The sequence below is a fragment of the Centroberyx affinis genome, unplaced genomic scaffold (genome assembly GCF_046629955.1).
Source record: "Centroberyx affinis isolate AG114_WGS23_722 - 3 ecotype Tasmania unplaced genomic scaffold, CSIRO-AGI_Caff_v1 ptg001095l_1, whole genome shotgun sequence".
Classification (NCBI taxonomy): Eukaryota; Metazoa; Chordata; class Actinopteri; order Beryciformes; family Berycidae; genus Centroberyx; species Centroberyx affinis.
The window spans coordinates 878,991-891,629 of NW_027279640.1; the positions used below are offsets into that span (position 1 = coordinate 878,991).

The window sequence follows — 12,639 nt, forward strand, 5'->3', positions numbered from 1 at the left end:
CATTTTGGAGATACAATGTTTTCAAAATATAAAATAGTTACACAGACACTGACCATTCCTTCACATTAACAGCAGTTCAGATCTTTAGATATATATATATAGATATATCCAAATTCAATATGTATCGTGTGGCAGAAGTGTAGTAATGACAAATGAGACAGCACACAATTTCACAAGCTCTCCATCCAAATTATAGGCTACTATTTGCACTTTGTAATGACAGTTTCAGATTGTTGCTTACATTCTAGCAAGCCAATGCCATTGCTATAAACATTCATGGCTCTGAAAGACTTTGTTGTCATTGAACTTTTATTTATTACATCGAATCGTGAAACCCCATATCGCGTATCGAATCATATTGTGAGATAAGCATATCGTTCCAGCCCTGGTGCCAAGATGGTTTTCTGTTGCACTGTGTAGAACATACAGACTATAAAGCTCTGTCATATAGAGTAGGAGCTTGTGAGCCAATGCATACACAAGCTGTAACTGTGAATGGTGGTGAATGGTCAGCCTATAAAGCACATTAAGATGGTTATTCTGTCAAAACACTTTTATCTCTCACTTCAGATCCAGCCTCCTGCCCTGCCGCCTCTCTCAGTCTACTGACTCAGCCTCACTCTCATTGGATTTGTCAAAATAGGGGGAAAAGTCAAAGAGACACATTACACATTAACCATATTCCCTACGTTAGCCCAATGTTGCTTTCAGTACTATGAATACACAGAAAACTGTTTCTTTAGAATGGCTGACCCCAATGAGAATTTAAGCACTCAAATACGTATGTATTTTTGCACCCTCGGATAATTTGCATTATTGAATATGCGCTATTATCCCCTGTTGAAAGAAATTAGATTCTGTCGGCTGACTCTGACCTCTAGTCTGATATCTCACAGATGTACAGCATGTAGCCCAACTGGGGCTGAATTAGAAAACAAGGAAAATTACTGTTAGAGAGTACTTCTCTAGGCATGTGGGTGTATTTTATCATTCAGTGTCATTGCTAGAAAATAAACATGAGAGCTAAAATGTCTCCAATTACAACAGAGTATGACCAGAGTATGTAGCATATCATTTTGTCTTTCAATTCCACAACACGTCAGTAACAATTTTAATGCTGACCCCTCCTCATTTTTCTGAAGACCTTCTAATACTTACGTTTCTGATGCGAGGACCCAAAAATAAATCTGTTTAGAATTTTGTCCTGTAAGATATTTAATTCTCTACATAAAGTCAGTCCCCCTGTTGATTGACTGTGAGCAGTAGATAACCATCTTGATCCTATCACAGACATTAGACTATCTGTTACAAGCCAGGGACTTGCACATATTCTCCAACGTTGAGTCTTGTGTCACAGAACAGCTAAACTGAAACTTCTCAAATCAAGTGGCAGGCCACATGTTGATGAAACACGAATTTCTATGTCGAAATGAATGATCAGTGAAACTTTGTTTTCTGGAAGGGACGTTAGCTAACACAACGTAAATCTAACTTTACCTCACAGCAAGACAGATGAGGAATTAAAGATGGTGGCTAAAGCTAGCATAGTGTGGAAGAAACATAAAAGTTTGTGACTCAACATAAACTTAAATCCCACTCCTTTTCTTCTAGCTAGCTAACGTTAGCAGGCTAATGCTTGCAGTTAGCCTAGCTAGGTTAACTACAACGACGTACAATCTACATTAGTCATTAGAAACCCAGCACAATGACAGTACTTTGGGTAGCAGATACTTTACTAAACACTATTTAGTGACATTATGACTCACCTGAGGGGATAACATAAAAATCATAACACAAAAAGCAACCAGCTGTTACTGCCCCATTCAATGAACAGTTAGCTAATGGTCAACTAATGGGAGCTGATGCTGCCAACTGTCTGTGTATGCCATGTAACAAGGAAGACCTGGGATGGATTTTCACACAAATAGACACTCTTACACAATACAAGTAACAGATTTAGAGGCTGCCAGGCTCTAGAGGCTCTGAAATTGGCTCAGACAGGCAGGCAATGTGAATATGGTCTGAAAAGGTATGGGGGAGGCAGATCTATAATGGTTCCTACACCCATGGCCTTGTTATATTACAGCTACACCTCTGCCTATGAGAGACCCGGCCAGGGTGTTTGCTGGAGGAAAAGGTGTGAGGACAGCCTTGAGCTAATATGAGATTAATACTATAACACAAGGAGATGCCTGACCACACAGAGCTATAATACAAGTTCTCAGTTCCAATTGTTGTGTTGTGTTCTTAAGGCAAACAGCAAAAAGGCATCACTTCAGAGCACTTGAGTCTTGTAAAAGTCCTTCCCGTCACTCTATGGGAGTCCAAAGGGCTCAAAAGGAAAGTTGCAGAATTCAAATAAATATTATTTGTGTTCTGCTGTTGTATGCCCAAAGAAAAGCAAAAAAAACTAAACAAATAACCACCAATAGCACTTTGACTTTGCACCAAAGTTCTTTGAATTCTCATCTTCAAATGCACATACAATTTCTTGCCTGAATTCATAACATAATCCCTCATTGGTGTCGTAGAAATAACAGACACTCAAGACGTCTTTACTGTGACTCAGCTGCCAGGTAAAATGTTTGCATTGCGACTATTTGAATTAAATTTTGCAAGCATCCTTAAAAGTAATCTTCCTCTAACATGCATATTTTCAAAGCCTTCAGCTTGTTCCAGTGTACAAGTAAAGTATTTTCATTCCATCATTCCCAGAATGGAGATATTAACAACATGAATTCTTCACATTTTCTCCCTGCTTTTTACATATAAGACTAACCATAGACTAGCCAAGCTTATCTTTAACATGCAGGTTTGCATGGTTCTACTTGAAGGCCGCTTTCCACCAGTGATACACAAAGAAGCTTGGGTCATTTACCACTTCTTTAGGAATTACAAATTCTGCTTTTCAGAGAGCATTTTCCTCTAAGGCAAAACCCCTTATATATGTGAGGATTTGCAAGTAACAACTGTGTAATGCAGCTGAAACACGCCGTTCTAAATGAAACCAATGGAGGCCGGCCCTGAGAACAGACTCAACAAACACCCGGCTCTATTAGTATGGAGCTCATGAGTCTGTGGGACCGGGATGGGGTTTTATATTCTATGGCCTCACACTGCTGCTTTCAGCAAACAGTCCACCATTATTCGGCCCGACAAGAGAGCAAACACTGTGCATTGAGAGGTCAAGAAAAAGCACGTCCCTCTCTCTTTGTCGAGTCCCTTTATCCTTCATCCTTACGTGGCTTTGTTTCCTCCCCCCATTTTCACACTTCCCCTTGTATCTCCTTGTTATATCCCTGCCTCTGTTCTTTTCTATTCAGTCATCCGAGTCACCAGCGCCATTGGAGAGTTGAGGTGTCTTTAACACTTGCGTTAGTCACAATGCAATGCCTTCTTCCCCTGGGATGGAGTCAGCTTTTTGTTTGGTGGGCCTAATGAGTACATTAAGCTCATCTTTACACTCTGGATGGTAACAAAGTGTCTGACATGACATGAAAAATGTTGTTTGTTTTCCAAGCAAACAATCTCCAAAGGAGCGGAACATGTTATTCTGTTCAAACGTAATATCTGGGTAAAGTTTGCCGTGTGTTTGTATCTAATGTGTTAAGTAGCTGTTCACAAATATATTATCCAGCTTCCCCCAGTCAGCAAGGCTTTTTATGCATTCTACTTTATTTCTCTCAGTGGGTCACAGAAGATTTGTTAATGTCACCTCAGTAACTGTGGCCTTGTGGCCGTCAGAGCGGTCATACATAATTGACTGGTAATGAGCGAGAAACTCTCAATATTTAATCCGCAATGACCTTTACATGTGAATGCTGAGGAAAGCCCCGCAGCTGCAGAAGCAGGCTTTTGTTGTTGTTCCCCCTGCTATTGAGAGTTCAGGCTTTTACTATCTAAACCATGAGGCTGCCTGTTAATTAAGACACTCAAGAAGCTGCATCCTCTTTGACAGACAGGAATGCCATTCAAGGGCAATCAAGAAATGCTTTGTCTGACCTCACTTACACAATCGAAACCAGAAGAAGCCCCCAGCAACACATTTTATTCCTATATTGGATGTGCTCCTAAACTAAAGATTGGCTAATTGATTTATTTCCTCACTTGTATAGACATGCTGCAGCCTTACACTTTTAATCTTTTCATTTTTCAGGTACAATAGCAGTCTTCGTCTTGCTGGTTGCCTAAAGAACAAAGCCAGAGAAATAAAGGTTTCTTACAATTTGAATGTTGGCAAAACCTTCAGATGCACCATATGTACTAAATAGTCAGTTGAGGATTTGCTCTTAATCTTTACAAATGCGATTGAGGGTGGTTTCACCTCCTTATCTTGCTAAGGATTGCTGCTTAACAAAAAGGAAGAAACTACTTTCGAATAACTTGTGCCCACCCAAGTCTGAACAGTCTGTTTTGCAGCCCTAACGATGTAGCCGTGACCAGGGATAAGTCCTGACCTTGGGTGCTTGGCAGGACACCCTGAGCCCCTGGTTGGAACCAGCAACTCATGACAGAGCCTATCTTCTGCAGTGTTGTGCATCCAGAGTGGCTCGCTCACTAATCCTAAAGGTGTTCTGAAAGATTCTGCTTGAACTAATATTCCCAGGCAAGACTAATAGGATTATACTTAAAACCCCAGGATTTTTGCATGTACATTATGCCAGTAATTTCCAGACACTGAAATATTGACCTCCTGCAAAGTATCCAAAGGGCACAGTATTGAGCTGTTTTGCTGTTTGGCTGTTTGGGATTTGTTTCACATCTGCACTCTGATGCATATCTTACTTTTCCGTCAAATTCATTTTGAAAGTTCCTCAAGGACAAGATACTCGGAAGAGCTTTAAAAATAGAGTCTCAGCGGCCAAAGCGTTCCCTTATGCTTTTTGTGTAGAGGGTTTTAGCTAGTGGATGAGAAATGGCGTCATCTGTGGCAGTGTGTGAGGGCGCTGGAGCATGGAGCAGACTCCCAGGACAGGACTGACCTTTCCCTACAATCACACTGTATTTCCTCTGCCACTCTCGTCTCCTGGGCCACAAATAAAGGAGCCCCATCTGAAATAAGAGCTCTGGGAATTCCTCACTCGCCTTTCCACACAAGCGTGGGGTTCCTGCTTTGTGATCCAGGAATGAAAGTCACTGAGCGGTTTCCACAACAACCTTTTTCTCCAATTTGGAATCAAAGAGAAAGAGACAAGAAGGTTGTTGCATGTGCTTAAAAGGTTGTTTACTGTCAATCATGCTATGTTAAGAGGAAAGACAAAGTTTATAAGGACACTGAAGCAGAATTTTTGATTCGCAGAGTGCAGCTCTAAGTCATAAACTATAAAGTGAAGTGCTGTACCTTGAATGACTTTCTGTGGGTGCTGGTTAGTGGCGCAGTATGCTGAAAATATGCCCTTGCTCTCATGTGCCTCTCAGTTTTTCTCTGCCCATCGAGCACTCACCATAATGTGTTGTCCTCTCTGTGCAGTGGTGGTTATAGTTTGTCAGTGCTAGTGTCAGCAGCAGCCTACATAAGGCTGAATAGAAGGAGAGGAATCTAGTATAAATGTATATCCACATCTGTAACATATGGTGAAAACCTTTGTTCATTGGAAGATGAGTAACTATGAAGCTTCAAAACATCAATGTCACCCGAATTCAACATAGCCAGCAAAAGAAAATAGCTATATTCCCATAGGAATGAACGGGGGAGTCATGTTTTTGAGCAGAGGTGTAATAAGTAAAGACCTTGCCTTGACATGCTTTCTAAACAGTTTTAACTGTGCCTCTCATTTGGAAAATGTTTCTTTATGATATGGAAAACCAATAAAGCTGACCACAGCCCCTTTGGTAATTGAGAATTTAAGGCAAGAAAGAAAACCCGGCCGTTGTTTTCCAAATTTGGAAAAGGCACTGAGGGTTAAATCACCTCTGTAATGGTGGTTCAGACGTTAAGCTCAAAGAGCTTTCCCTGCTGCGAGTAAAGCCTTGCCTGCTTTAAGCCTTGCATGGCTCTCTGACCCAGCACTTTTGTTCAGAGGAGCCTTTGGCCTTCCTTTCAGGCCCCTCAGATGTCCCTTTAGAGTGGCCGCAGTGTCAGAGCGGCGACAGAGGCCACAGCAGCCAGAATGGACCCTGCAGAGCGGCCAAATTTATGGCTGTCCAGTTCCCTGGAAGGCTGTGCTGGTAGAAAAGGGTTTAGGGCTTGTGAAATCATAACAGTTCTAAATCTTTCAACCCATGGCAACTCCCCACTCGTTACTGCTGATACAAGGCTTAGGGTGATTAGACCATATCGCTCTCTCTCTGCTCTGCCATGTGCTTTCCCTCCTTCAACAGGATTATCATATCCTTTTTCCCTTAATTGGAGAGGTGAAAAGTATGCTGGCATGGTCTGGTACATTGTACAACCCAAAGAACCCTCACTTACACAGTTAATGTAAGTTCTAATGATGGAATGTGTCTTTTTCCCCTCTCAAAACCCTGATCTTTGTAATAGATTTTCCTTGAAACAAAAGGTATGCTTTTTCCTCTCACTTAAATGTTAAGTCAGGTTGCAGTTTTGCCTTGTACTTTCTCTCCAGTAAGGGTCAAGGAGCTAAATGTGAACATCACAAAAGCACTCCAACCACCATAGCAAGAGTTAGATTATAAAAAAAGAACCCTATTTACACATTTTCAGACGACTTTCTGCACTTTACTTAAATGAATAATCACTGTTTGGTAAAGAATAAGGGGTACTCACAAATAATTTATTTATATGAGTGAGTAGGCCTAAATAAGGTGCATTAATGCGCTCCATAAAACAGTGTGGCTCCCAGTGCAGGTGCACAAAAGTCCCTCTCCAGCATTTTGTTATCCAAATTAGTAAATATTTGTATGCATGTGAACAAGTGTGAAGAAAATTAGCTGCTCTTTCACACTTTACGTCCTCTGCATTGATACAATGTTTCCAATTAATCATGGTTTGCTGTAAGCTCTTGCATTATACAGGCAAATCCAAACTTATTGTATTATGATTGGTTATTTTAACAAATCAGTAAGCTTACTGTCACTACAAAAAGACGTCTTATTTTTGCATTTCCCTGACATTTTAGTCTTCCCCAGAGCCTATTCTTTAATTAACTGGGCACACAAAATAACAAGAATAACAACAGGTTAGAATGGCACACATATCGTTAACTTTTCGGCAAATTCATAAAAGGATTGGAAGCTTCAGCCAGCTAACTTGAACAGCTTAAATGGCCACTAACGAGATGAGAGCGTTATAGTACAATCAAAACACACAGAAGACTCCACTCTACTTTCACCGTTGCCTTTAAAGAAGTATGGTAATGAATATGATAGAGAGAGGTTATGCCCGTCCACTGCTCAGATATCATACCTTTGTTATGAAATACAGAGATGGTAAATGGATGCAAATAATGAGATCCTGCAGTTGTGTCTTCCAGACTGGTCTGTTTTCAATGGTATTTGAAAGGAGTGCTTGAGTGTTACACACACAAGACTAAATGAACATCTCTGGCCTACTAGTATTTTGCTGGGTCTGTGCACAATTGTTCATGCCCATGGTATGTTGTCTGCTCGAGCTTTGGCATTTTACTGCTACAGTATGACTGAATCATGGATTACTGTTATTACAGATCGTGGAAACTGTTGGCACACAAAGCCATTTGCAGTACTATACGATCATTAAGTATTTTTAGATGTATTGTCCCCATTGAACAGGGTTCAGAGACCGGTCCCAATTTATCCCGCCTAATCAGTGTGGTGCTAGCTGTATGGGCAGAGGGCCGCCTGTCTGTCTGCCTGGCTGAATGAACAGGCGAGGGTCCATGGGGCATCCTGGCCCCACGGTCCTTGACGGTGACCAAATAAGGGCTGTCTGCAACATGTATGCAGGGAGGAGACTAGGGCACTAAGTTGGCACAGACCGGCCTCTCACATTCTTTGGCCACTCTCAAAAGGCTTCTGTCCCTCATCACACATCCCACTATGTTAGCTGACAGAGTGTCTGTTTAACCGTACGGCTACATGTACGAGGCTTTTTGTACTACCGAACACCTACATGTAAAATGCTTTGTTACGGTTAAAGTGGTTGATGTGATGGAGCACTCACTTACCCTTTTCATTTTGCATTTTACATTTTAGGCATTTAACTGGCACTCTTATCCAGACAGTAGAATGAGCTCCAGGATCAGGAACATTTTGAGCAACCATTACAAAGGAGTGCATGCAAGCAGTCAATTTATTCAGCAGATCAAATAAGACTAGCTATTTCTAGAATTTTTCATTACATTACCGTATGATTTTGATGAGAATAACTGAGGAAATGCATATCTTGTAGAATAAATAATCTAAGTCGATGTACCTATGATGAGCAGCATAATGTGATCCCATTTACTGTGTATGATGTATGGTACTGCATTGAATTTCACAGCAGTGCACATACCCGAATATATAAGATTCCAATATTGTTCACAAAATTCTGCCTCAGTGCTGTGAGCGCTGGTTAAAGATTAACTCTGGTGTTTTCCTTGGGGCCTCTTTGAAGTGGACTTACTTCAACCCCTGCTTATCTTAATTAGAAAGAAATCTGGAGGAGTGAAGTGGTCCTCTGGAAACAAGCACCTCCACTCCGCAGCTCCCCAAAGGCCACACTGCAGCTTTTTCAGGACTTTAAGGCTTCCTAAACCCAATATTTACACATGTCATGGTGGGAATGTATGTTGTATAAATTGTGAACATAAATTATTTTTCCTGACGTTTGAGGGCATTGCTTCGGCCTTTATCCGCCCCGGATCATGCTGGATATGAAAAATGAATAATTGATAGATCCACTTTATATTTGTGGACACTGTTGAAGGCAAACAGGTGTTTGACATGATTCATCTTGAAAGGGAGAGCAGCTTCTTTGAGGCTTAGCTTGATGTCTAGGGTGTCTCTTCAGTGTCATGTAAATAATTATGAAATACACGTCACCATGTGATGTTCTTACTGAAATGTATGGAGCACTTGGTGATAAAACGTACCTATAAATGGTCTTGGAATGTCCCTGCCTGGGTGTTTTGATTATAGAGAGATGATCACATATAATTTATTCTCCCATGTCCTAGAATTATGCTTTACATCAAGTTCGTATCAACAGTCTTATATTAACAGACTATACCAAAGTCAGTGCCACTGTACATCTTCAGATGAATAGCTCAGACGCTCTCTCTTTCCATTACCTCAGCAGAGGCGGGGCTCCTTCACGTCTCAGAGATCACACATGCGGTGTTTACCGGTGGCATGCGTGCCATGCTGCTGGCTCTCATCCAAATGGAGTAGGGAGGTCCTGTCATACACAGGTCCTCTGTCTGCACAGGAGTGATGTGGAACACACAGGAGGCACAAATCCTCCTCTCAGACAGACCCACTCAATGTACTGACTTATTAAATGGATTATTTGTGACATTTTTTAAACATATTTCCATTTTGCTACACTCAATTGCCGATTGATGTAACACAATTGTGACTCAAATTATATCCAAATAATGAAAGCATTTACATTTGTTAAATTTGCAGTTCTAAACATACAGTGTTGGGTAATTGTTTCCCGGTGTTGTGCCAAAATTTGTTTCCCCTAAAAAATAAAATGCATTTACCCTGGACACATCATTTAAATTTCTGTGGATGGTTTCCCTTTACTGGCTTTTCAAACAATGAAAGAACCGGTTTTCCAGAACATTTTTCAGGAATGAATGTAGCCAACCGAAAGTAACCTACCTACTGTAGTTGCCTCATAATAAACTGAGATCACGCTTGTTTGTGATCCTATTATCTCAAACCATAAGCCCCCATTGATTCTACAATAAAGTGTTCAGGCTATACAATAGTCTACTTGTCATTTATTAATTTGTCATGTCCCTCGTGTTAATTTCCTTAGGGGATACATTTTGGTGCAACACTGGGACAAACCCTCTGGTGCATAGGAAGTGATAAAGTGATGTGTTTTGCATTACCAGAAGCAGCAACAGCGGTTTGTTTGGAATAAATAGAAGAAGAGCTGGTTAGTTATCATGAGCAGCGAGCAGCATGACTGAACAGACAAAGAAAAGAGCATAAACCTACAGAAACTCAAATTCATCAACAGAAAATCCAAGGAAAAAGGCATCACACTGTTTGATTGACAAGTGATCTCTGCGAAGACCGGTACAAAAAACACCATAGCAACAACCGCACCAAAGATGTCACCAGATTAAAAAAAAAAAAAACAAGAATCTCAGGGATTTCCACTTTAAAGCCGATATTGAGATAAATTCTGCTCATAGTATGAATTGCAAAGAAAATACTACTTGAGGTTTAATGGGGTCAGTGATTCATGAACATTGTTGCACACAACTGTGTTGAAATGGTGAATGATGAAGTCAAATGATAATGCCTAATTTCACAGGGAGAAAGTAATTCTGTGTGTTCATGAGAATTTAATGAAATTTATCCATCTAACTGATTCAACTGATTTATTAATTTAGCAGCGGAGAGAAAAAAGAACAGTTTGCGCTCTCCTTTCTGCTCGTGCTTCACACCGCCTGTGCCCTTCCGTCCCAATTAGGGCTTCAGTATTGACGTCACCGAGTCTGTCTGAAGGCTGGCCTCAGAGCCAGATCTATAAGTTCAAGGAACATCAACGTCTGTCTTCTTCTTTTTCATTCCAACATTGTTGACAAAGCCCATTAGTGTGGACAACCAGAGCTGTACAGATAAACCAGAGGCAGACACATCCCTTTAGTATCTCCAGTCGAAGACGCTCAAAGTACCTTCATATGTGTTCATGATGAATTAATGAAATTTATCCAACTAAATGATTCAACCGAGTTAGTTTTCCACGAGCTGGGGAAAAAAAATGACGCTTTCTGGTCTCCTTCGTCCTTGCGCTTCACACTGACTTTGTCCTTTTGTCCCAGTTATGGCTCAGTATGCTCGAAAACCATAGATGTCATGGGTATTAAGACCCATTTTACTCTATGTAAGGAAATATGTAAAGTATTAGACCAAATGAAAAAGCTCTGAACAGGTGCAAAGGAGATCTCACACACACACACACACACACACACACACACGCACTCAGACACACATGCACACACTCGCAAATGCATGCGCCCTCACACATAATAAAACACCCAGGGTGAATGTGTATAGGTCTCTCCATGCTCATGAGCAAGGAAATGGGCACAGTGGAGCGCTCGGCTGGACGTGACAGATTTACTGACCGTAACAGCCGGGGTGGGGCGGGGCGGAGAGGAGTAGTAATGCCTAACACAAACAAAGGCGGCACTCTGAAACCCCCTGAACAATACCCCCGCAACCTCCCGGCTATTTCTCTTTTTATTCCGCCACTTTCACAACTGCCAGCTGTTTAGTGGGTCAGTCACCTGGATCTCTTCCCCTCGCCAGCCTCACCCAGTACAACAGCAGCTGCTCTCTGTGTGTGCAGTCTGGCTGATTCAGGCTGATTTTTTAGGACCCACTGGTTATGACTTGTGCTTTAGACTCCTTAGTTATGACTCTGCCAATTACTGCATTAACGTCTGGTGTGGTGTATGAGTCAATGTTTGCAGATTTTTTAAGTGTCAATATGTGTGTGTGTGTGTGTGTTTGATGTCTGTGTGTGGCTTTGCTCTCTCTCTCTCTCTCTCTCTCTCTCTCTGTGGTCAAACGGTAGCAGAGATGCCCTCCAGGACTATAGCCAATGCCTTTGAATCCAACTTCAAAAGGCGAGGATAAAATAAGCCAGTTCAGACAGGAAACAGACACCTTTTATCTTAATTAGAAATGAAGCAATTAGACTGCACGCTTCCTATGCGTTTTATGTCGGGGCTGTGCACCGCTCAAACCTCCCACTGACTGCTGGCAAGGAGTCTCAAAGTCACGTCCTAAAGGTATTCAGGAAAATCATTCTAATAAGGGGGTATTGAAAATTGCTGTGCTGCCCCAGAAACAAATAGCTATGTAAATCTTCACAGTACATTTTGAATAATAAAGTCTCAGTAAGGCTTTTGGACTCTTAAATTAAGTTACACTTGATCTGCATTATCGAAAAGCGCTGCTATTCCTTCTCCCGAGGTGTTTTGAATGCTGGTGTTGATTTAGCTGACTATCAAGGTTTCTCTAATGTTCTCGACTATACTTGCTTGCAGGAGGTAACAAACTGAAGAACCAGCAGTTTCGTCTGAACTGGGCCTGGATCTCCTTAGAGAAGGAGCGCTATGTGGTGGATGAAGAGGTCAAGTTCCTGGAGGTGGTGCTGAAACGCAGGGGCTACCTGGGGGAGACCTCCTTCATCAGTAAGTGGACTTTACCTCTCAGTTCATTAGGGCAGGCAAGTCACTCATGATAATCGTCCCGTACCAGGTGAGAGAGAATGTGCACAATGCTGTTTTTTTAATTTATTTTTTTTTACCTACTTTATTTTGCAGTTTAACAATAGACATACAGACATGTGACAAAATTAAAAAAAAGGAGGAAGGAAGGAGGAAGTAAACCAATAGACATGACGATACAAAAAAGAGAAAAACAAATGAGTGTGAGGCTGACAGACCAAATAGGTTGTGATTAGGTGTTTGCATGTGTATGTACACCAATATCTATCTATGCACAGACATACCAGTACCTATA

At 41.3% G+C, this 12,639-nt stretch overlaps 1 protein-coding gene across 1 annotated transcript in view; it reads left to right on the forward strand.

Moving 5' to 3' along the window:
• frem2b (FRAS1 related extracellular matrix 2b) overlaps positions 1–12,639 on the forward strand; it is a 59,559-nt gene that overhangs the window by 16,459 nt on the left and 30,461 nt on the right. The window contains exon 3 of the mRNA XM_071523608.1: positions 12,162–12,308. Coding sequence (XP_071379709.1) covers positions 12,162–12,308 — 147 coding nt within the window. The remainder of the gene's footprint in view (positions 1–12,161; positions 12,309–12,639) is intronic.